At 40.2% G+C, this 25,772-nt stretch overlaps 2 protein-coding genes and 2 non-coding genes across 9 annotated transcripts in view; 1 reads left to right on the top strand and 3 right to left on the bottom strand.

Annotated features, from left to right (window-relative positions):
* UBAP2 (ubiquitin associated protein 2) overlaps positions 1–25,772 on the bottom strand; it is a 136,219-nt gene that overhangs the window by 40,014 nt on the left and 70,433 nt on the right. For 5 of the 6 annotated variants that reach the window (XM_073343389.1, XM_073343392.1, XM_073343390.1 and 2 more), the window contains exons 8-17: positions 25,057–25,160; positions 20,482–20,541; positions 18,658–18,710; positions 14,395–14,462; positions 12,874–13,063; positions 11,853–12,066; positions 9,961–10,235; positions 9,240–9,412; positions 7,449–7,659; positions 4,131–4,170 (exon numbers count right to left, since the gene is read on the bottom strand). In XM_073343389.1, coding sequence (XP_073199490.1) covers positions 4,131–4,170; positions 7,449–7,659; positions 9,240–9,412; positions 9,961–10,235; positions 11,853–12,066; positions 12,874–13,063; positions 14,395–14,462; positions 18,658–18,710; positions 20,482–20,541; positions 25,057–25,160 — 1,388 coding nt within the window. The remainder of the gene's footprint in view (positions 1–4,130; positions 4,171–7,448; positions 7,660–9,239; positions 9,413–9,960; positions 10,236–11,852; positions 12,067–12,873; positions 13,064–14,394; positions 14,463–18,657; positions 18,711–20,481; positions 20,542–25,056; positions 25,161–25,772) is intronic. The other variant, XM_073343391.1, reaches the window with a different exon arrangement.
* The window catches only part of LOC140911093 (interferon beta-like), a 116,497-nt gene that overhangs the window by 31,099 nt on the left and 59,626 nt on the right, over positions 1–25,772 (top strand). The window contains exon 3 of the mRNA XM_073343401.1: positions 5,928–6,045. The gene's annotated coding sequence lies outside the window, so the exon portion shown is untranslated. The remainder of the gene's footprint in view (positions 1–5,927; positions 6,046–25,772) is intronic.
* Positions 9,748–9,833, bottom strand: LOC140912182 (small nucleolar RNA SNORD121A). The gene has a single exon (XR_012159259.1). It is a non-coding gene; the product is annotated as a small nucleolar RNA SNORD121A (small nucleolar RNA).
* On the bottom strand, positions 12,473–12,556 carry LOC140912181 (small nucleolar RNA SNORD121A). The gene has a single exon (XR_012159258.1). It is a non-coding gene; the product is annotated as a small nucleolar RNA SNORD121A (small nucleolar RNA).

Below are 25,772 nucleotides of genomic sequence, written 5' to 3'. Positions count from 1 at the left end.
CAGGGGCCAGGCCATGCCTGGCTGTTTGGGGAGGCATAGCCTCCCCTAACCGGCCCTCCATACAATTTCAGAAACCCGATGCGGCCCTCAGGCCAAAAAGTTTGCCTGCCCCTGTGCTAGCTGCAGACAATCTGGCAGAGGTGATACTTGTGACCGCTGTTTCAGATGTGGCAGTATGGAACACTACCAGTCAGGTGTCATGCAGGAAAATCACAAGAGAGCAGAGGCAAAGTCGACACTATCAGATCTACCAGGAGCAGCCTGTATTTGCCATTAAACACCCAAGCTGCAACCCAGAGTACCCAATTTAGGGTATGTCTACACTACAAGTTGCAGCACTCCAGGTATGTCACTGTAGTGTAGACACTTGCTACAGCAACAAACAGGGTTTTTCCCCATCACTGTAGTAAATCCATCCCCTCGAGAAGCAGCTGCTAAGTTGATGGAAGAGGAGATGAGGTTTGCATTTTCCTACCTGGACAACGTTCTTGTGGACAGTGGCACTTTTGAAGAACGCACAGAGAACACCAGGAGAGTATTGCAACAGTCACAGAAGCATATAATTAAGATGAACGTTTCTCAATATGACCTTAAAACAGAGGTACATTACTCAGTAATGGTGGTATCTGCTGAAGGTTATAAAATGGATCCAACTGACACCTTGACTCTTTGTGTTCTCGCAGAGAAACCACCGAACACAATACAGGAACTCTGCAAGCTGCTAGGTTTCATCATCTACTACTGAAGCTACATTCAAGACTTTTCTAGAATAGCACAGCCACTGTATGACTTGTTGATTGTTTCAGTGGAATCTGACTCAACACTGTCAAAAGTGGCTTGGAAAAAGAAGAAAGCTAAAGGGCAAGGAAAGGCATTTGGACAGATATCCTCCCAACAGCCACTTCTCTGGACTCAGCGACATCAAAATGTTTTAAAACAACTGCCACCAAAAACTGCCTATCCTGATTTGCGTAACCCTTTTTCTTTCACGTAGATGCTTCCAATAAGGGATTAAGTGCAGCCTTCTATTAATTTCAAGAAGATAGAATAACTGGTATGGGTCAAGAACATGGAGGAGGATGCTGAGGAGAATTATCACCTTCACTAAGGAAAGCTGGAGTTTCTAGCTTTGAAGTGGGCTGTTACTGACCAATTCCATGATTATTTCTATACACAAAATCCATCAGTTTACAGCAATAACAACCTGCTAACCTATGCCTTCATTTCTGCCAGGCTGAATGCCACAGACTTCAAAATTAGCTGACTTGAACTTCAAAGTTAATCATCATCTAGGGAAATCTAAGGTGTAGTCAGATGCTTTATTTAGAGTGCCCCTTGATATGGAAAAATAGATGACAAAATGCACAAAAGAGACAAGCAAAGATGTTAATGCTGTCTTTCAGTCCTTAGATGTACAAAAAGATGACAAGGTATCTTAGTTAGCAGCTATTACTACCATCCCTTTGCTAGTAGAAACTCATGTCCACAGTTATTAAATCCACCATAAAACCATTTCCACAAGAAGATATTTTGGACGTTCAAAAGGAAGATCCAGCTGTTGCTAAAATTCTTCATTATAAATCCATGGAGTAAAGACAAAATAACCAAGAGAACACAGGAGGATATGGTAATATGTCCACCCTGATGTGTGAGAGTGGTACCACTGCATCTGGAAACAGATGCAATACTTTATTGGAAAACCAAGTTACAAAATCAACTGGTATTACCTGAAAAATAAAAAAGAAAGGTAATCAACAGCTATATGAAGAAATGGGACATTTAGGAGCAGAGAAAGTAATCAGTCTTTCAAGAGATCGGTTTAATTGGCCACAGATAAAGGCAAAGATCAAACATTACATTACTAAAGTCTGTACATGAGTCAAGCAAAAGAATCCTCACCAGCCAACTAACAGTTACAATAGAACCATTTAAGTGTGAAAATAATTTATTTGGAAAGTTACAGCACTACCGTTTCTATTTTACATCTCTCACAATCCCATGCCACCCATAAGGCAATGGGCAGGTAGAAAGGCAGAACTGAACTCTTCGCTATGTTGTGAACCTTGCTAGAAGAACAAAAAAGTCAAGTTGGAAAGTTTCCCTTACTAAGTCTATAACTGTACACAAAATGAAGCTACAGAGTTCTCCCCTCTATATATTATATGGGGGATCACATTTACATATTGACATTGCATTTGGTTTACCTATAAACTCTGAATATATACCTGGGCACCATAAAGATTAAGCTGAGAAATGGACACAGAAGATGAAAAAAGCATATGAACTGGCATCAAAGTGTTCTCAAAAATCTGCTACTTGTGGTAAAAATCACTATGATCAGAAAGTGCATGGTGTTGCCCTCCTTCCCAGTGACAGTACTTGTGCAGAATCTTTCAGAGAGCGTGATCAGAAAAACTAAGATCCTATTGGAAAGATAAGATTCATGTTTTATTTGAAAGGAAAGGGGATAGTCCAGTCTATGAATTAACAAGCAAAAAATGAGGAAGGATGTTTTAAAGAGTTCTCCAATGCAATCTTTTAGTTCCCTGTGACTGCTTGCCCTTGGATGTAACACCATCTTCTAAACCACAACAAAGGAAAAAACAGAGACCAAGGCAAACTAGTGCAACAAGAGATCAAAATGAGAACAAGCATTTGGACTCCAGTGATTATGATAATGACAGTGAAGATGAACTACATTATGTGATGGTACCAGATATTGTCCACGGCACAGATTCTGTGAATTCCAAGGCAGAAACATTTCATCCACATCTGGGAAATGAGGATGTGGTTGACACTGTGAATTTGGAAACTGCATTAGACTGATGTGCCATTCACACCAGCCACTGAAAAACATGAATGCCAAAATGAGACCATGGAACCTGAAACCAGCAGTGCACAAGAGGGCAGATCACCAGAACAATCCATTGACACTCCAGGTCATCCAACTAGAAAAAGAAGAGCCACACAGACACCAAAATATGAATTTTTAGGGACACCAACTTATCAGGGCCTAAATCAAACTACTGAACTCGTGAATGCACCATCTCGCTATCCTCATGTTTGTCAGATGCCATACCAAATGCCTATTCCTGTACCTTATCCTGCAGTCTATCCAAGACACATGTAATACTGGTAAAGTGATACTGACTTATGGTATGTCTATTGCTCTAAAATTAAATGAAGTGTTTTATAATTCTGGATAGTTTGTTATGATGTTAATTTAGTATGTTTTCTCAATAGTCTGCCATATGCCACCCAGTGACTTGGAGTTAACATGATTCTATCACTGCTCATACGGGAACTTTTATTTCTTGATATATGAATATCTTCAGGGATCTATGGAGTTCAGAACTGACTGTTCAGTTGGATTTTGGAACTAAAATTGCCAGACTTTTTCTGCTTAATATGAAATAAACTGAAGAGAGATGCATACATTTCCACCATCCGTACCAGAACTTGAGAGAGAGAGAGAGAGAGAGCGCGCCCCCGACCCAAAGACTCAGTTGAAAATGACAGTTACAAGTTTGGGCATAAGCTTTCGTGGGCTAAAACTAGCATCACTTCATCAGATTGCATCTGATGAAGTGGGTTTTAGCCCACGAAAGCTTATGCCCAAATACATGTTAGTCTCTAAAGTGCCACAAGGACTCCTCATTGTTTTTGCTGATACAGACTAACACGGCTACCACTCTGAAACCAGTTACGAGTTTGTGCAACTTGCAAACTTCTAATAAATCAAATTAATGGACTGTAGGTTATACATAGTTAACAGAAATGTTGGGACAACATTATATTTACATGGGGGGAGTGTAGCACTCAAGGGAACATCAGGGTTATATTTACCTGTGCCCTGTCCCTTTAAGGATGGATGATTTGCTGAGGGAGTCAGAGGGGACAGCTCTGGTTGCAGCAGCATGTGCTCTGAAAGGACTGAGCAGCAATGGGGCTTGTGCAAACTGTGTTTATTTTTTGATACCAAGTTTAAAACTCAAACTGTTTAGCCAAAAATTAAACAGCGAAAGTTGTACAAAGCCTTAAACAATCTATGACTACAATGGTGTGCATGTTGAGGGGTAGGGGACAGTCAGAAAAACAGCTGTGTATATAATGGAGTTTTATAAACTTACTGTCAAGAGTTGGCTGTGTTCGAACACCACTGTGCCCATTCTGTAAACAAAGGGAAAACGAATGAGTAAGCCACCTGACAGAGGTGGTATTAAAAACCCTACATGATTCAGACATTTAACAGGCTGCTCATTGCAAAACTTTATATTCATTCCAACTTGAAAGTCAAGAGGGACGTGAAATAATCAATTGCCATTCCATGGGCTAAACTATATAGGAAAGCGTAGGTACAATGTTTGTGAGACACATCCCAGGGACACAGGAATAAAAAGGAAACAAGAAGGCTATATGAATGAATGATGGTAAAGTCAGGGACACGTGAGAAACTGTCGTCTCCCTGATCTAATAGAACACACAACTGCACCTAGGCAAATTACATAGAGAGTTTGGAACCCTCCATTGGGAGATAAGGTTTGAGAGGAAACAATTGCTTCTTGGATCATTCTGGTCCATAAAAGTGAATGCTCTAGATTTATAATCCTCTGCACCACCACATAGAACTTGTTTCAGAAGTTAAGTGTGATTGAGCCATTAAGTTACAGAGACCAGAACGTAATTATGTTTGAAATTGTTACAAGGAGATCATATGGAGAAATACAAAGAGGATGTTATTGTCATTTAAGAACATAAGAATAGCCATACTGGGTCAGACCAAAAGTCCATCCAGCCCAGTATCCTGTCTAGCCACAGTGGCCAATGCTAGGTGCCCCAGAGGCAGTGAACCTACCAAGTAACGATCTAGTGATCTCTCTCCTGCCATCCATCTCCACCCTCTGACAAATAGAGGCTAGGGACACCATTCCTTATCCATCCTGACTAATAGCCATTAATGGACTTAACCTTCATGAATTTATCCAATTCTCTTTTAAACCCTGTTATAGTCCTAGCCTTCACAACCTCCTCAGGCAAGGAGTTCCACAGGTTGATTGTGCGCTAAGTGAAGAACTTCCTTTTATTTGTTTTAAACCTGCTACCCATTAATTTCATTTGGTGGCCCTTAGTTCTTATAGTATGGGAACATGTAAATAACTTTTCCTTATTAACTTTCTTCACACCTCTCATGATTTTATATACCTCTATTATATCCCTCCTTAGTCTCCTGTTTTCCAACCTGAAAAGTCCTAACCTCTTTAATCTCTCCTCATATGGGACCCGTTCCAAACCCCTAATCATTTTAGTTGCCCTCTTCTGAAATTCACAGATTTGTATATTCCAAGGCCAGAAGGGACCATCGTGATTATCTAATCTGATCTCCTATATAACACAGGCCAAAGAACTGCCCCAAAATAATCCCTAGAGAAGATCTTTTAGAAAAACATCCAAACGTGATTTAAAAATTGCTGGTGACAGAGAATCCATGGCAACCATGGTAAGTGGTTCCAATGGTTAACGACCCTTATTGTTAAAAATATATGCCTTATTTCCAGTCTGAATTTGTCTAACTTTGACTTTGAGCCACTGGATCCTGTTATACGTTTCTCTGCTAGCTTGAAAAGTCCTTTATCAAATGTGTACTCCCCATTTAGGTACTTATAAGACCATAATCATGTCATCCCTTAACCTTCTTTGTTAAGCTAAATCCACTGAGCTCCTTGAATAGATCATTATAGGGCATCTTTTCTAATCCTTAAATCATTCTTGTAGCTCTTCTCTGAACCCTCTCCAAATTATCAATACCCTTCTTGAACTGTGGACATGAGAACAGGACACAATATTCTAACAGCAGTCACATCAGCACCAAAAACAGGTAAAATAACCTCTTTACTTCTACATGAGATTCCCCTTTTTATGTATCCAAGGATCACATTCGCTCTTTTGGCCAGTGTCACATTGGGAGCTCACGTTCAGCTGATTAGACAACACGATCCCCAGATCTTTCGCAGAATCACTGCTTCCCAAGACAGAGTTCCCCATCCTGTAAGTATGGTCTACATTCTTTGTTCCTAAATATTGATATTTAGCTGCATTAAAACACACACTGTTTGCTTATGTACATCTTATCAAGTGATCCAGATCACTCTGAATCGGTGACCTATTATTTACCACCTCCCCCAGTTTGTGTGTCATCTGCAAACTTTATCAGTGATTATTTTATGTTTTCCTCCAGGTAATTAATAAAAATGCTTAATAGTATAGAACCAAGAACAGATCTCTGCAGGATCTCACTAGAAACATACCCACTCGATGATGATTCCTCATTTACAATTACAATTGGAGACCTATCAGTCAGCCAGCTTTAAATACATTTAAATGTGTGCCTTGTTAATTTTATATAGTTCTAGATTTTTAATCAAAATGTCAGCCAGTGCCAAATCAAACACCTCACAGACGTCTACGTATATTGCATCAAACACTATTATCTTTATCAACCAAATGTGTAATCTCATCACAAAAAGATGTCAAGTTAGTTTGGGAGGATCAATTTTTTAATAAACCTATGTTGATTGGCATTAACCCTCCTTTAATTCTTTATTAGTTGAGCCCTATATCAGCTACTCCAGTATCTTGCTCAGGATCAACATCAGACTGACAAGCTTATAATTACTCAGGTCATCCCATTTACCCTTTTTAAATAATGGCACAACTTTAGCTTTCTTCCAGTCTTCTGGAACTTCCCCAGTGTCTTCCCAAAGACTTACTGAAAATTATAACAGCCCAGTGAGTTCCTCAGTCATCTCTTTTTAAAGTCTTGGATGCAAGTTATGTGGACCTGCTGACCTTGTGATCTTTAAAATGTAATGTGCATATTCTCCTTGGTCTTGTATTTTTATTATTTAACATTTATAACGTGGTAGTGCTTGAAGGCCATAACCCAGTCAGGCCCCACTGTGCTATATGCTGTACAAATGTAATAAACAGTCTCTGCACCAAAGTTACGCTGGCAAGATATCATGATGAACATGTAATGTCAATTTGTTTTTTAAAAAACAAGATGCTAAGCTTCAGGAAGATGGAGTCAATCAAATGAGAATGTTAGCTAGAAACAGACTGTAGAGCAAATCAAGAAATCAAAATCCAGAGAAACATCACAAAGATCTGCATACCTGAGGACCGAAGGGCAAGAAAAGCAACAGCAAAGAACAACAGAGTTGGGTGGGGGGGGTCGGTCAAAAGAGAGTCTTTTTAACCAGTCGAAAAGATGTTAACAGAACAAAACATCATCTCTGTGTTAGCCACTGAAGTCTCAGAGCACCAGGACTATTGTTGAGCTCAACAAAACAGTTGAATTATAGCCTTAGTATGTCACCAACACCCAAACCCATCAGTAATTAACCCAATTAATGTCTTTTCAATAGCGAAGGTTTCTGAAATCTACTCACCGTGACTGCAACAGGGGTTGAGTCCGATGGAGCCATGGAGCTTTGGTATGCTATCCTGCTATGCACAGAAGTCTGGTCATAGGAGGAAGTTGTTGTTACGGGGCTAGTGCTCTGGGACGAGCAGGTCAGACTGGAAGAAGTGATGGCAGAGGTTGTGTAGGTGGACTCCTGTACTGTATTGGATATTGGCAAAGAGGTATTCAAAGGATCACTGAAAAAAGTAAAAGTTATTTATCATCTTGTTAAATGTCATTTCAGATACCTTCATGACATTACCAGCTCCTACATAGCAACCTGGAACTGGATACCCATTTGCTCAGCTAGAAGTTGCTCACTTTCCAGTTTCCTAGCATAACACAAATTAATGTGGGCCTAGGCAAAGTTACAGCAGCCCTCTGTTCAGAGCCAGCATCTGCACTGAGCAGCAGGGGCCATTTCCCCCTCATAGGACAACTGTATTTTCTCATCCCATATTCCATTCTTCCCCCTCTCAAAAAGGCTAGCTATGATAATTGTTTTCCTGCTTTTTCCTGGCTAGAATTAGCATTCTACTTCGTAAGTGATTTCTTATGCTTTTAGATTGTAAGGTTTAGAGGGAAGACACTACTTCTTACCATGTGTCTGTATCAGAGCCCAGCATAATGGGGTCTGATCAGACTGAGGCCTCTAGTCAATATTCTAATACTTTGAGATCTACTGACAAAAGGCACTAAGAAAGAGCTGCTCTTATTACACAACACTGCTGTAAGTATCCATGACAATTTACATACATAGACTAAGATTTGTACCCTGCCCCTAGATCTTTCTAAACTCTTTACATTTGTTGCCTTTCCAGTATTGCCTGAGTCAACATCAGTCTTGTAGGACTTTACAGGTTAAAAAGCACTTTTTAAAAACTAAATTCTGTTGCCTGTGATTCAAACATTACTTTAAGACAGTTAACACAGCAAGGCATATTTTCCACATCTTGGATACTGAACCTGGGTATCCCTCCATTTCTGTTTATACAGTCTCTTTCAGGCTCCCATACATCAACACATTGCTGCAATGTTTGCTCTGCCAAAACCGGAAGGGTTAGGCTTAGGGTTTTTTTAAGGTTCGTACTGGATTTTTAAAAACATTTACAAAATTTAAGATGAATGGAGGAATTTATTTTTGCAAATCTTAATTCTTGCAAATTCTCCATCAACTTTTTAAGGACGATTTTACACAAACAAAACTCTGAAAAAACATTTGAAGAGTAAGCATGTATTTAGCTGCTATGTTTGCATTTCTTTTGTTATTACTGGAGACATTAGCATTTTAATAAGGGCTTTCCGCCCACCTCAGAGCCTGGCTGCCTTTAGGCTGAGCTTCCATTGAAGTCAGACCTCAGTTTATGGTGTCAGTCTGCTGACAGAGATGGACGTTGTGATGCATTTATCTCTGCTGAGTCAATTATAAGAGTAGATGGGCTGGGAGGGAGCCAAAGCCTCACTTAAACAGCTTTGGGAATCAGCATAATTAAAAATGTGAAGGGTAGCTCATAAAGAGAGCATTTAAGTTCAATTCATTCCCCCCTCCATTCTAACCCATTTTTCAGAATGTTTCTCTAGTCACCAGAAAAGGGACCTTCCTGCTTTTAAGGGTGCCATCCTCAGAAAATAAAGATTGAGGCTTACAAGTAATTATATTTAGCTTCCGAGACAGCTACACCAAACAGCCCCTTGGCAGAAGAGACCTTGATCTTCACATGCCACTTTTTTGGTACAAGAGAACACATAAGGATGCAGAAATGGAACTCTTACGTACTTTACAGGTTTTGAGTACAAGCTGTTGCTGGGCACCTGGCTGATATTCTCATTGCTTGGGGCTGACCCAAACTCTGGGAGAGAAGGCTCTGACCCAAACTCCAGAGCTCCAAACTGAACGTTTAACCCTGTCACATCGGCTGATCCAGGCATTTCCACTGCAGAGGCCGGGATCTGAAAGCAAAAACAAAATCCTGTATCTATATAGTTTATATGAAAGAAATCACTCATGAACCACCTTGAACTCTAGGGAACTACGAACATACAGAACACCAAGTATGTAACTTGGTTACAATCTCACAGCCTTGGCTTCTAACCTGTATCTGTTGGCCAATGCAGCTGCCTCTCAGACGGAGCTGCGTAATTTCTCCCAACTAGAATTTCTCCACCTTAAAACTTAATTTGTTGGTCCCACATACTTTTTGGGGCCTAAGAGATTAAGTCATACTGTCCTCTGTGCCTACTAAAGAGTATTTTGTTTTAAGCATTCACCTCCCAGTCACTAGTTAGTCCAAGAACACTCAGAAATGGTTAAATTTCCTCACAAAACAATCAGATATGTGCTTGGAAAATACCACATCACTGTCTTCTGGACTATAAAGCCACCCATCTTAAAATTTAAAACCAAAAGTGCATCAAGACTGCCCTATAATGTTTCCCCACCCCCCCAAGTATCTTAAAGCCTATATGTGCCATATATTTGCCCCTGCTGTGTTACCCACCTTAGAAGCTGGGGGTATCCTCCGTTTCAGTGGTTTGATCTGTTTCTGCTGCGTTTGATGGGCAGACGCTGCCTGGTTATCCATAGACATGCTGGGGAGCTGCAGCATTTTGCTTGCAGCCATAGAACTGTCTACCGGTGATGGCTCTCGGAGTTTTACTTGGGAGGAGAAGGACTCCAATCCAGGAGGAGGAACAGGGACTGTCTGTGTCTGCTGTTGTTGTCGCTGGGTCAGCTGGCTGAGAACTGGAGATGGTTCAGGCTGGGATTTAAAGTCTAGCCAGCATTTGGGAAAAAAATCATAATTGATGCATTAAACTCTGCTCCCAGGACTTTTATGTTCCATCTCTGTAGTTGTAGTTAAAGAATTAGTGCTTTTATTCACCCCTCTCAGACCTATTGCTGCAGACCGTGTGCACACTCAGTCAGCTGCCAACGCATTATTTTATATAAACTTCAGATTCTGATTATGAATATTATTTTTGCAACCACAGAGCTGGCAACTTAGTTTTCTTTTTTGAAATGAAAACGGAGATTCTGAGACAGGACTATATGGCAATTTTTTAAAAATGGGGAATTAGGCAGCTGTTCATATGGCCACACAACTGCATTATACTCAAGTCTCTAGCAGAAATGCTATGTATTATTTTAGTCAGACCTTGCACCGCTCCACAGTGTGAGGACCTGCCTGAAAGTGGGACTCTGTTAAATGTGGAAAGTGCAATTCACGATAAAAGCTAAAACTCGCGACTTTTGGACAAAGTTTGTCAAGAAATACTGACATGTTAGAGACCATATAATTAAGTTTTCTGATCTCCTGATTCTAAGAGGAGGAATATTTTCAAAGGCTCAAATAGGAGTTAGATACCCAGCTTCCACTGACTTTCAATTCGAGTTGGATGCTTAACTGCCCTTTATAAATCTCCTCCATAGTTTTTAGTTGTTGAAGGACAGGCTTATAAGCAATGATTCAAAACTCTAGTTCACAAACACAAGTGGTCCACAGAACATTGCAGGTCACATGTTGCCAGCTTCTCCTTATTTCCAGCTGCTAAACTGCATTAAAATACAGCTGAAAACACATATTTTCTTAATATTACTTTATGTGAATTGTGGTTGCTACCACAATGGCTGCTTCTATACTGGCAAAACCAGGACCTGTAATTCTCCACAGTAAGAGCATCACTGGAAGCAACATATAGAGACTGCTCAAGCAATTGTTATCATGGTCTTGTCTAACCCTCCACAGAGAAGGGTCTACGTAATTGTGAAGGGGAGGGACGGTGATCTACTCCATCATGGACAGAAAGTGAAGTACGAAGGATGCAGGCGGCCCCAGGATTAAGAAGTGATCCACACTATTAAAGAGCCAGAGAACTCACCATAAGGTGGTATTAACTTAGTCTAGGATTGAAAATTTATACTTTGTCATTAGTAGAAGTACAGTCAAGGTAACATAAAAAGGTCTTTCCCCAGAATTCCTAGAGACATTTACAGTCATACTTTATATTAAGGTTCCATTTACAAATAGATTATAAAGGGTTATTAATAGATTTTTTAAAATAAATGGCTAACCAATTGTCAGAGATGACCCGAACAGGCGGCTTACAACCATCTGTAACACTTTCTACTGAAGCCATGTATAAAAATACTACTCACGTCTATTATGCTTATAACAGCTATCATTTATTAACCTTTTATAAATGGAACCTCAATATAATGTGACTAAGTTTACTAGTCTCCTTTAGGAAGTTAATTTCAAAAGAGAAGCCATTTCTCAATATCATTTTAAAAATCTCTTACATAAGGTCTGGCACTGAAGGGTCAAAGTTCCATAGTCAATGGCTTTAAATAATTAAAAAAAAAAAAGGCAAAACCTATCTAAATACTTACCAAACTGACTGAGGACCGAGGATTGGCTAATCGGGGGTTTTAGATCCCAGGATGAGGTGGTGGCGGTGGCGGAACTACTGCTGTTTTGCTGAGAGCTCGGAGAGGTGAACTGACCCAAACCTGGAGACTTCAGCTGGTCCAAGAGTGGAGATCCAGTGGAGTTTGCTAATTTAGAGGATCCAAGTTCTCCAAACCCAGAACAGAGAACTGAAGACTAGCAAGAAAATGAAGAAAAAAATATTTCACTAAATGTTAACATGACCAAACCTGTGAGGTCGGAGTTAATTGCTCACATTGGCAGCAATGCAGTTCATACTTTATCCCCAGATTTCTAATTAAAAGTGAAAAGTTAAAACTTAGCAAGAAAATCCAACTGAGCACTAACAATATGGGGCTAGATCCCCAGCTATTGTATACTGGTTTAGCTCCACCACTGTTAATGGACATATGTTGATTTACCCAAGCTAAGGATCTGACCCATGTAGTTTTGTTTACATAGTGCCTTAGAACAAAGTAAAGGTAAAGTTACTGGCAACAGTATTTAATTTGTTTCAAAACATTTTCCTACATCTAATCTCCAACTCTATTAAAACTAACAAAGGGTTGCCAACTTTCCATTAGTCCAGAAAACTCAGAAATAGTTGATTTCCACACAGACCAGTCAGATATGTGCTTGGAAAATACCGCATCACAGTTCTCTGGCCTAGAATTCGATGCTTTATACATGGAGTGTTTCATTTTAATCAATATGCAGAGAACTTATCTGCACTTTTCTCAAGAACCAACACAAGCAGTTCACTTAAATGGACAAGTAAACTCATGAGCACAAAAAGGTCCATCTGATACTTTTTTTTTTTTTGGTGAGGACATTTTTAGTCCCGTGTCCCCTCATATTTCAATACCACCTGCAACTTAAGTGCTGCAAAGAAAAGTCATGAAAAAAAAAAGAAACTAACTGAAAAAGTATAAAGTGTTTATTCCATAAGATTCTGAGTCTTTAAAAAGCCAAGATGAATTTTACCAGACTCTGAGGAGAATAGGAGTTTAGAGAACTGGAATTGCCAGTTCCTGATGTCATCTGGGTGTTGTGTTGGGAATTCGTGAAGACTAGGGCTTGGCCAAAGCTCTGCTGTTGGGGAGACTCGAAGGAGTTGCCTTCTGTTTCTTGGCTAGAAGTCACAGGCTTCTGAAGTAATGTTACTAGGTCAATGCTACAAGAAAAAAAGAGTAAGAAGCTGTCAAATACTAAAATTGGGATATTTGAGGACTGAAAGAAGATCAAATAACTAAGATCAGTATGAAGGACACTATGCTAGCCACATTATTTAACCTTTCTGGGTCTCATCTCTGCAGCACACAGCACCACGCAGAAGAGCAAGAATCCAGCTTTCTACTCAGACGGCAAGGTCCTGCCATCTGCTCGAGCACAGGGTTACCACTGCCACATTCACTGCTTCATAATTGAAGAAAACCTTGCATTTTGTTCTGTACTTTAGCATTTCAAAGTGAAATGCGGTGCAATTTCAATATCACTTATCTTGGGTATGTCCAAAGTACTTACCACCATGGTAGCTAAACTCCCATTGGCTTACCTGCTAAGCTCATGGAGATCAACATGATTGAGCCATGGGGGAGTAAGTGAAAAGAGGTGTTATTTGCTTACTTCATAGAACCATAGAATTTCAGGGTTGGAAGGGACCTCAGGAGGTCATCTAGTCCAACCCCCTGCTCAAAGCAGGGCCAATCCCCAATTTTTCCCCAGATCCCTAAATGGCCCCCTCAAGGATTGAACTCACAACCCTGGGTTTAGCAGGCCAATGCTCAAACCACTGAGCTGTCCCTCCCCCTTAATCTTGCCACTCAATATGTACTTCACATGTCTGTAGCACCTGCAACCTGAGAATCTTAAGGTGTTTTACAACTATTACTGCATCAAACTTGCACCCCTCCATGAGGTATTATTCCCATTTTGTAGATGGAGAAACTCTCACACATAGCAGTGAAGTGACTAGCCCATTATCACACAGGAATTCTGTGGCAGAAGCAGGAATAGAACACTAGGCATGTGCCTGAATTTGCTCCACATTACACATCATTAGGATTTGGAACACACGCCTTTCATATACTTAATACGGCCTCTTGTACACCACAGTGTAGTCAGAGCCTAATACTAGATAAAATCAAGTGTTAATACTAAATCAAATTCACCCCAAAAATTCTGATTAGACATGAGCTTGTCCATTCACATCCATGTCACCTCCTGAGGGCAAACACAGGATTGTTTTCGAGTATTTTCTCCAACAGAACTTTAAAGTGTGCCAAATGCTGAAGCTTCAACAGCTTTACAGGGAGCACGTGAAAGAGTTTAGGCTGTGAGAACAGTCAATGTATCCGATGAAGTGAGCTGTAGCTCATGAAAGCTCATGCTCAAATAAATTGGTTAGTCTCTAAGGTGCCACAAGTCCTCCTTTTCTTTTTGCGAATACAGACTAACATGGCTGTTACTCTGAAATCTAGAAGAAAGATGTAAATCCTCCCCTACCTTTGCCCAGGAGTGATGTGATTCTCAGCTGGAACAGAAGATGCAGTGAAGACCTTTGTTTCAGAAAGCTGAGAAAGGGGGAAGAAAGAAGGAGGGAGAAAGTGTATTTTAGTTATACGTGCATTGAAAGTTTACAGGCAGCAATATTCAAAATAAATAACCCAACCCTGGTTATATAACTTAGAGAGATCAGGAATATTGAATCATAGTAACAAGTTGCACTGCAGATCACTTTTAAAGGACAAAGAAAACACAGCCCAATTTTAATAAGGACTTGTACACCGTTCTGCACTGATTTAAACACACTGGTGTAAGGCCTGGTCTACACACAGATTCTGTATCAGTATAACTATATCTCTAAGGGGTGTGATTTTTTTTACCCAAATAGTTATTTCATTACAGACCCTAATGCGAATGCAGTTATAGTGGTATAAAGATGCCTTACACTGGCATAAATTAGTTTATTCTCATAATGGCCAGGGAATAAGATATAACAGTACAATATAAGCATCTTTCTAATGGTATAACTGTGTCCACTCTAGGGAAAATGTGCTCCTTTTACTACACCAGTATAGTTAAAGAAAGCCAACTTCTGTGTTTAAACAAGCCTTAAGAAACCAATTTAGCTAAACTGATGAAACCCCCTTTGGTGTAGATGCAGTGGAAGCTGCGGGGCTAGGCGCACAGCACCGGCTGCAGCCCCCAGTGGAAGCTGCAGGGCTGGGGCTGCAGCATCCTGGTTCCAGCCATCCCCAGTTGCAGGGCAGGGGCGCACAGTCCCACCTCCACCTCCTGAAGCGTAGAAGTCATGGAGGTCCAGTAAAGTCACGGAATCTGTGACTGCCGTAACCTCCATGACTAAATCATAGCCTTAATAATGAACAATAAAGAAGGTTAAGAGTTTAATTTCAACCCAAATAAATTCATAGTAAAGGCTCCTGCTCCATCTATAGTGCCCTTCCCCCATTACGTGTTATTGTAGTACAGACTGTACTATGCTTTCTGCAGCGTTGTGAGATTCCTGCATTATTATGCCACTAAGAAGTCAGTTAAGAGCGGAGTGGTAGGCTGTGATCTACAATCCCTTAGTTAAATATTAAATCCTTAATATAACATTAACAGTTTTCCATGCCCACTTAACCTGGAGTAAGATCAACAGTGACTAAAAACCCTGACAAACCCTGAAAGCAGGTTAGCTAGAGAGCTTGACAGACTTGAGACAATTTCAAAGTGCCTCTTGGGTATGGAGGGGGAAAAATGTTCTCTATCCCAGGAAAATGGCATGCAAAACAACTCCCAAGATGCAGGTTAGTAGCTCTGCTGTATTTAAGTTTATGCGATGGACTGTGGCAAACAGTAAACAAGCAGCAGATTTGAGAGTCTGCTGGGATAATGGCATTTGTCAGAGCCCATGACATGTGCAGCAGCTGAAACAGATGCCACCAGAGTTTCTTAGAAGCAATTTTATCTGCTTCTGAATAACTGTCTGGGATAACCAATTGTGCTACACAACAAACAAACCCTTCACTAATGTACTAGCACATTCCTAGAAATAGGTGGATGACAAACAATGGTCATCAATTGTTTTTAAAAGTCAACTTCACAGGGGCGCCTCCCCTTCTTACAGTGACGTCCCTTCAAATACAAACATCAGCAAAGTTTCAATTATAAAACCTATGCCTTGTCAGCAAGTATGCAACGTTTACCAGCTGCCAGCCATCTTCCACACCCAGCTAATATGGCTTGGGAGCAAATACTCAAGATGCGTATTTAAGAACTGAAGCGAAATACAAAGTAAGAGTAACAAACCAGGAAAATTAGGACCCTAATGGGTATGTCTACATTGCAGCTGGGAGTGTACCTCCCAGCCTGGGTTGACAGCTAGTTTGGCTCAAGCTAGCACACTACAAATAGCAGTGTGGACCTTATGGCTTAGGTTCGCAAGCCCACCCAACCCCCTGGGTCGGAGCTCAGGTGGCTAGGCCTGGCCTCTGCCAGTGCTACAAGGCCACAATACTATTTCTAACATGCTAAATCAAGCCAAGTTCGCATGAGTCAATCTACCCGGGCTGGGAGGCACCCTGTTACTGAGGCCTAAGAAATTAAAACTAAATGAAAATGGTTTTCATGCCATCTTAAATCCTGTTTAAGGGACACTGCCAATTTAATCACACTTCTGTCCAATTTTAAAAACAGATCTACTGCTGTTGCAAGTAAAAATTATGATTAACAGAAATAAGAAAAATAGCATTTCTTTATTTTTCAATTTATTTTGCGCATTTGACAACAATTTTTATATGTTTTATGATTATCAAGAGGAAAAAAAATTTAAAATAGGAGATTGTTTGTAAAAACTGGCAGGAAGACTGACAACCAATTGTAGTACCTGAAAATATATTTGCTTTTAAATTGACTTGCCTTCGCATTGACACTGTCCCTTTAACAAAATACAATTTCATATGTTTGACACACTAGGTGGGTGAAGTAATATCTTCTTATATTGTAATTCCAAGGGTCTATTTCTGTTTAAACAGAATGGAGAGTATCACTATCCTAGATTCATAGAGTTTAAGACCAGAAGAAACCATTAGATCATTTAGTTTGCCCTGCTGTATATCACACGCCATTAAATCTCACCCAATTACTACTGTTCTGAGCCCAATAGCTTGCATTTGACTAAAGCATAATCTGCCCTTGCCTAAAGTATATTTCTCATTTAAAACAGTCAAGCTGTGTCTTCCAGCCACTGGTTCTGGCTATGCCTTTCCCCACCAGATTAAAGAGCCTTTTAATAGCCTATACTTTTTCCATGTGAAGGAATCAATGCTTTTGTCCACTGAGAGACTGGATTCCACTAACAGTTCGTGATAGACCAGCCACTGAAGTCATTAGTTTGTTGCATGAGTGTGGTTGGCAGGCCAGAATAGAGGGATCCCTGGTGTGAAGTGAGACAAAGTTAGCCTCCAGTCCTGCAATGAGCTCCATGTAGGCCAACCCACATGGAAGTACACATGGAAGTACACGACTTCAATGATGCTCCAAATAAATGTATGCAGGGGTTAGCCTGCGTAGAGTGCTTTGAACAAGTAAGGCCTTGCTCCAGTGATTTGACTATACTATACCAACAACAGAACCACTCCTCAGACATTAAAAGAAAATAGAAGACATTTCTAATTAATCTAAAACTGACATCTTTAAAGAATGCATACTGGATAATAATACTTGACACTTTTATAGCACTTGTAATACTTCCCAGATTACAACCTCCTTGGAAGCTAAGAAAGAATTTTCAGATTTGTCTTTGAAGTGACACAATCCTCTCTCTAGTAAGAACCAAAACCACCACCAGTCTCGACCAAACATTCTGAAGCAAACTCCTCCTCTTCGGAAAATGTGCTTAGAATATCTGATGTCCACATACAGCAGAAGGACCTTGATTTTTAAAGTTCTCCATTTCCTTACCAAATTTCCCCACTCCACCCCAAACTCCTCTAACCTGCATATACAGTGGTTTGTTATTGTTGGGTTGATCAGACTGGACTGGTAGGTATTAATATTATTAGAATACCAAAAATGTGCTAGGTGCTTTACAGATATGAAGCAAGGCCGCTGGCCTGAGAAAAATACATGGACACAGGCTGGGGGCTAGGATGTAAAAAAAAAAAAAAAAATTATGTGATTGATGTGTCTTGTTAGTTCAATTTTTTAAAAAATATTCCATTAACACAGACTGACTGACTCACGTTTTGAAAAAAGTCAAAAGAATTATATAGATCTTATAAACAGAAAAAAATGGATCAAATTTTGGGCAGTCACTAAGTTTTAATACTTAATCTACCAGTTCATAAAGATCATTATATAAAGAAGACTCACGATGCTAACGGTGTAAGCTCTTGACAATGCAAGAGGAAATGTGTGTGATTAACTCTCATAAGTGCTAAATAGTAGAGTTGGGTTAAGAATGAAAACAACATTTTAACTACAAAAAAAATCTGTAAAATTCTTATATTCACAAATAGTTCACTCAGCCTGATAAAATGGGGAATAATATTTTTATATTATTTGAATAAAAAGTACAATGGAATTCATCAAATAATTGATTTTATGATCTTCACTAAATAGGAATGAACTAAAAAAAATTTTTCTTACAAACCCTCCATATGTTGCAAAGTATTATACAGGACATTGATATTTGACTTCTGAAGGAGATGCACAGACAGCACAGAATGAATAATTGCTGCCTACCCAACCACATATACTTACATCTTCATTCCAGTCTTCTGCCGTCCATTCTTCTATTGAATTCTTCCATGCTCCTGTTGCAGTTTGGGAGAGAAGAGAAATTAGGCACAAATGGCAAGGCCCAATATCATATTTCAGTTCGCACATTAAAAGCCATCTTACCATCCATCTCTAATTACAGTTATGAATGCAGTACATGCAGGAAATTATGGTCAGGACCATGAGATGCTCTACAGAGTTAGGGTCTTTCGGGAAATATTTTTAACATGTTCTCTAGAATTTAAGGAAATTTCTAGCCCTTCTGGTACCAGAGATGGTTTATGTTAAAGGAAAGACTACAGTGTCCTTAAATCAGCCATCATACTCAATAGCACCAAACATGGTGAGAAATTCACCCACTCACCTATCCCTGATGATTAAGCTTAACAATGATGGAATCCTAAAGCAGAGTAAAATCTGAGCTCTGCACCACCATAAACATGGGATCCATACTGGCTGCACAGGTGAGCAAGACCTGCTGAGACTTCCAAAGTCTGCATCTGGACCAGTGATACTCAGACCTCAGTGGTTCAGGAGCCAAATCAGCGATCAACATTACAGTGATATGCAGACTGAGGCTCGTTTACTATTTTTATATACATTTCTCACAACAAAATGACCGACCAAGTATTATTTTATCAACTACAATTGGTAAGCAACATAGTAAAAGCAGCCTGATTGGTTAATAACTTAGATTGGCTAGTTTCAGAGTAACAGCCGTGTCAGTGTGTATTCGCAAAAAGAAAAGGAGTACTTGTGGCACCTTAGAGACTAACCAATTTATTTGAGCATGAGCTTTCGTGAGCTACAGCTCACTTCATCGGACCTGTAGCTCACGAAAGCTCATGCTCAAATAAATTGGTTAGTCTCTAAGGTGCCACAAGTACTCCTTTTCTTTTTAGATTGGCTAATAATTATATCACACAGTGTTTTAATATCATCATATGCTGCAGAGAGCCACAGGAGACACACTGAAGAGCCACTTGCGGCTCACGAGCCTCAGTCTGCGTATCACTGGTCCGTGCCCGCCTGAGCTGAAGGCACACAGTGGTGTCCCTTCTAGGACATTCCCTTCCTGCCTGCTGGCTGTCTCCTCAGGCCAGAATAACCCCATTCCACTTTCCCCTGAGGTAGAAGAGAGCCATTTTACAGGAAAAAATATCTCGTTCCTACTGTGGCAGCATGGCGGTTGGCCTGCCACTCCAGCTGGAGCATGGTGCCAAGCCAGGTATGTCACAAGTTGTAGAGAGCAGGCTGTCCAGTGCAGCAGGTTGACTAATGCTTGTGGAAATAGCACAGTAGTAGGAAATGTGCTTAATGTTTTTAAAACTGGTCTCTTCCACAGGAAACAGCAAGGGAGAGAGTGGGCACACAACAGTCAAACGATTAGAAAGCAGGGGTGCTGGGGCACACACGCTTGAGGCTATCCCAGGAACAGAGCCACCAAATTAACTACACAACCACAAGCGAAGAACCCACCACCAGTAAAATTTCAGTTTCCATCACCTTTGATCAAATGTAGCTTCATAAGACACCTCCATTTTAGTCGCATTCTTGTATTCAGCTCTGAACCATTTGCAATTAATGAATTTTAAAATAAAGCCCCTTGAAGACAGCATCAAATCCAGTCTGTGCTAATTAGATCAATATAGGTGTATATATATCAATATATCTTAGTTCATTCCTCTGTGTGTTTTACATTGCAGCTAAGCCATAGACAGTAGGATTGAACACTGCTGATTTGGCAGCATGAACAGCCCTGCCCCCAACTCACACATACCCCCAAAAAAGAAAGAGGACTTATACCTTGGAGTCCACAATTATTTGGCAGGTCCTGAGCAAGATAATGTCCACTCTGGGCTGGCTCTGTGGAGCAATATAAAATTGCCTGAAATGTCTCTCAATCACACTATACCAAATAGCCTCTCACTGAAGCTCGCCATATAAAGCGTTGAGTCATGTACCTGCAGCTAAGCAAAGTAATTTTTGGCGTTTCCAGGGAAAATTCACCAGATCTCGAATTCCTGGACAAACTCCCAAGCTAGCCCACGTGTCCATGGCTTTTCAGACAGAAGGAAGAACCCAAGTATAATTTAGATGTGGAAGTTAGATCAACCTTTTCTCAGGCTTCTTTCTCCTGGCCAGTGGAGGATTGCTCCCTACAGGATATGTTCTAAATGTACTTTTATTTGTTTCTCTTAAGAATGCATCCTCATATCTACTCTGTGTCTGTCTTGTGTAGACTGTAAAGCTCTTCAGGGCAAGGATGGTCTCTGTATTTTGTGTCAGTACTTTAATAATAAGTACTAGTGCTCCAAGTGTTTTGTCTAGTTTTGTTTTACGCAAGTCCAGCAATGGAGCTTCCACCAGTCCCCTGTGGAGATTATTCCAAACCAACAGATCCCACAGTTAGGACATTTCCCTGACATTCAACCTAACAGTTCATTCCATTATTGTTATTTTATACCTCCACTGGATCAACCCATCTTCTGTATTGGCACCCTTCAAACATTTGCAGACAATGAGCACGTCTCCCCAACTACGTAGTTTAGTAGATTAGCCAAGTTAAACATATTTCATTCTCAATCTTGCTTCCAAGGTCAATCCCTCCAGCCTCAACTACTTTGTTGCTCTTCTATGAATTAATTCCTATTTGCCAATGTCTTCCTACGTTGAAGGGCCTGGAAGTGAATACAGAATTCCAGGTATGATCTTACTACTAGCACAACAGGTCCTCTCTTAAACATGTTCATGCCTCAGCAGTCCAAAAAACAAAGAAAGAAAAAAAATCATCACACATCATCACCTTTCAGCACTGCAAACTTGAACAATTTTCTGTCCACTATTGCTCTAAGTCTTCTGGGACACTGCAGTTTTTACAAGTATCTTCTTTCTTTTGAAAGTTTGTGTTTTGTTTTTCCAAGTATGTTTGTTATGCAAATTTCATCCTGGATAGCCATCTGTGGGTGCTTCCATTTTTCTTCTGTAAAAGCTGGTTTATCTGCTTTGCAGCAGCTCAATGACCCAGTAAAAGTGCATTCTACTATTTATTGCTGGTCTGATTGCTACTATTTTCCTCCTAATTTCTGGCTACTGATCACACCTTTGGGATTTTCTCCCCCTTTCACTCTAGATGCATTAGCTTGCACTTTCTGAGCATGAAACTTATTGTATCCCTGTCTGTTTCTAACCTCCCTAGCTCCCCACTGTGTTGTTATCCTTGTAATTTACAGCCCTTCCCAGTTCAGTAAAATCTGTAGTTTTCATTAAAATGTTCTTTCCATTTCAACAATGGACCTAAAACCCAACCACTTGCAGCTTCCCAGCTCCACCATTACTGCCATCCTCAGAGACTGATACATTGTGGTTTATTGCTCTCTTTTCTTTGTGGCCCTTCTGCCAGTTTCATCAATCACATGGGACTGCATATATCTAAGCCAATCTGAATTACATTTACGACTAAATTTGAGGCACACTATCTGTACTTTACTAAACATCTGATCACATCTACTGCATTCTTCTCATTCACTGATTTTAGAATTCCATTTTAAAAAAGTGACGGAGTCTGCTATGCCTTGTTCTATATCAAACCCACGCTGTTTATTACTCAGGATCCCATTATTTTCTAGACGCTTTCTCCCATAGCAAGAAGTCGCAAAGAAGTGAACGCATTTGGTGTATTGCAAAAAATCTGAAAGCCGGGGGCACCTCTGGCCACCTGGCAAGTACCCCATTAACCTACCAACTCTCAGAGTGCTCAGGTTTATTGCTTTTCATGTAGGGATCATTCATTTTGCATTTTAAAAAGTTCTCTTTAAGCTATTTATAGAGCATACCCTACAACTATAAAAAAACAGTGGACAGCAAATAGTACGGAAAGTGTAACAAACAGCTCCCTTCTACTCTTTGGAATAGATTTGTGTTACCTGTTTTAGGTTCTACAAGTTATTTAGACTCCTCCTTGCCTTTCCTCTTCACAAATCAGCAATACTTTGGTGTTGCATTGTAACATCATGGAACCTGCTGGCTTTTCCATGATGACCCAGAATGATGCATCTCGAGAGCATCCATGTAGCCTTTTGCAACTCTTCTGCCATCTGTGACAGCCCAGGACAACATATTCTAAGGCATCTTTAGTGCAAATGGATTACACAAGAGAAGAAGAATTTTTAAAATGCTGAAAAATTGAGCCTGATTAGTGGGGGGACAAATTAACAAGTATGATGAACTCAAAACTGAGTTGATATTAAAAGGATATCTTTTAAAAATCTAAAAAGGCTGAACTGTTTTGTAATTTGTGGTTCAGTGTTTCCACACTAGCAGTCCAGTACTTTTCTTCCAGCTAAACATGCAAAAGCCCTTCTCAATCTGTCTTTCCACTCCTACCTAGAGAGAATTCCTCATTCTGCTTTTTTTGCTGCCCGTATCTTCGCTCTGCATGCATTCTTGTTTCTTTGCATTATTCTTATTCTTCTAGTCACTCGCTCTTCAGTATGGCAATTTTTATGAAGTTCCTCCAGGATTCTCTCCCCACATTTTCCTCCCACTGCACCAGCCTTCAATATTCTTCAAAATTTGGTTTCCTGGAATTTAATACCCTTGTACTGATGTGTTCTAGCCCATTTAGAGCTAGGAGAACTTCAGTGGCTCATGCTTTAGCACTGAACTCTATTACCCCCACACCATTTTTCAGTGAATTGTTCTACTCTCGGTAAGTAGATAAGGATAGCTCCTCCACCTGGGTCACAAAGTTGTCCTCTGTGTAACTTAGGAATCGGTGCTTAGTCATATTTAGCTGTTTTTGTTACCCAGACATCTGGGTAGAGTCCTCTATTAGTATACCATCCCATGATTTCAAATATCAGTAGCTCATCCAAGTATTTCTCTAGCTCTCCATTCTTAGTGAGGATGAGACTATCAATTTTTCACTGAAGATTCTTCTGTCTTGTATCTTTTTCTTTCTTCATTAAAGTAGGATTTCACTGCTTCTAAAATAATTACAGTAGCATGCCCTGCCTCCCACCTCTCTTCTCTGCCTCTGTATAGCAAGCACCAATGTTGTTAACATTATAGGTGGGATTTCACAACGTGTGGTATCACTTCTACTGCCTCTTCTGGCGTTAACTTATGTTTAAAAAACAAACATCAGTGCATTAATACTCTTTATTCTAGGTATATGTGTTTTGCTGCAGGACAAATCTATTCAGAATAATTCATTTCGGAAATACATGCCAGATTCTGAGTTAAGTAAAAGCTCCTTTCCACCTAGTTTAAAGTCTGCCTAAGGAACCATATCAGTTTTGAACCAAGGAGATTTGCCTCCTATCCGCCTAAATGGAGAATGACTAACGCAGAAAGTCACACCACAAGGGGCTCACACCAGTGCTCAGTGAAGCCGAAATCCTTCTCCTTACATCAGCAGTTGGCTGCCAGTATCAGCCTTTTCCTTTCATTTGACAGTAGAAGATGACCTGCATGGAAACCTGCTATCTTGTGAGCAATTCCTCAGATGGTCAAGTCATCCATTTTCCTCCACTTGCTGGTTCCCAACTGGACTACTGTAACTCACTGCATTTCTCCAGCATGACACAGAATCTTTTGCCCTCATCACACCTCTTGACCTGGAACTCAAAGAAGCAGCATGCTATCCTGTTCTTCTTCTGAGTCACTGATAAGTCAGATCATGTTCTTTGCTTTCCAGTATCAGGACAAGACCACTCCCCTTTCAACCTACTGTTCAACCTACTCTGCCTCTAACCAACAATGAACATTCCACCCTTAAGACTCCACTAATAAATACAAAACCTTCTTAATCTTCATAGAAGATACAGACTGTTCCATTCGTACCCATTCTATGGCCTATTCACATTTCTAGTTATTCCCTGTTCTGGAAGATGGCAAGATCTCTCCCACACCTCAGTAACTAATCTGTTTGCCTTCCTGTATGTTAACGGTGGGAATTTCAGAAGTGTCCGAGTGATTTAGGGGCACAAGTCCCAATGACTTTCAGTGAGACTTGTGCTTGTAAATCACTCATGTGCTTTGGAAAATCCCACCGTAATGTAGCTATCAAAAATTCCCTGTAGGGAAACGGATTTGAATAGCTCCATTCTTCAACCTTTCTTGACTCATAGGGAACTGTTTATAATTTTGCAAACGAGAACTACCCTTCTCATTGTCTAACCACAGAGCTGTACGTATACAGCCGTCCTTAGGCTGGAGTACAGCAGCAAGCTGTGTTAAGTGAGCAAATACCCGTGTCAGGTGAGAAGTATGAATATTTTCAGATGTTCATGAAAAAAACACAGCAGAACAGTTATTTTAATGGCAACTTGCTACCGCTTTCCATTCCAGCTCTTCCACTTTTGGAAGCCATCTTACCAGTTCCATCATCTGCATCATTCTGACCAGTCTCCCAAACCTCTGGCTTTGGCCCAAATCCATCTGTGGCAGAAGTCTCCGTGTAGTCTGCAGGATTAAATGTCCTAGAGTTTAAAAAGGGTTGGGAAGAACAGAAATACGCAGAAAGTGAATACCAAAACCACACAACATGAAATGCCCCAATTTATGGTCTATATTTGTATTAGATTTTTACCAGTTCTTCTCTTTCATATAGGGCTATTTTGATAATTTGTGTTTTTCAGAAAAAAAAATTTTTTTACTCCCAATAAGGGGGTGATGGGAGGGTGGGGGTGCGACCAAAAACCAGGACAGTATTAAAAAAGTCATTGTAAAGAATCTGAACAAAAAAAACTTAGTTCCTGGAAAAGTTGCAATACCAGGCAAACCGTTCCCATCCTCATTAAACATTACTTTACAACCATAGCACAACACTTATCAATTGGTCATTTCTCAGCAGTATACTACTGATGAGAATCCCTTGTCACATGCTTTTAGGGTGCCTGACATGTATGCAGGGCAACAGGTAGTATATCAATAAGATGATGGCAGGGAGGTGTTCTGAAATACCCACTGAAGCCGAAACAGCTCAATATCTAAGAGATAGCCGAATGGTGACCTGGAAACTAATTTTTTGATTAAAAAAAGGCGGCGGGGGGGGGAGGGGAGGGGGTTGTTTTTCAACCTGTCACATGAGA

This window comes from Lepidochelys kempii, chromosome 5 (genome assembly GCF_965140265.1).
Source record: "Lepidochelys kempii isolate rLepKem1 chromosome 5, rLepKem1.hap2, whole genome shotgun sequence".
In the NCBI taxonomy this organism is placed as follows: domain Eukaryota; kingdom Metazoa; phylum Chordata; order Testudines; family Cheloniidae; genus Lepidochelys; species Lepidochelys kempii.
This window is presented reverse-complemented; position numbering and strand designations above follow the sequence as displayed.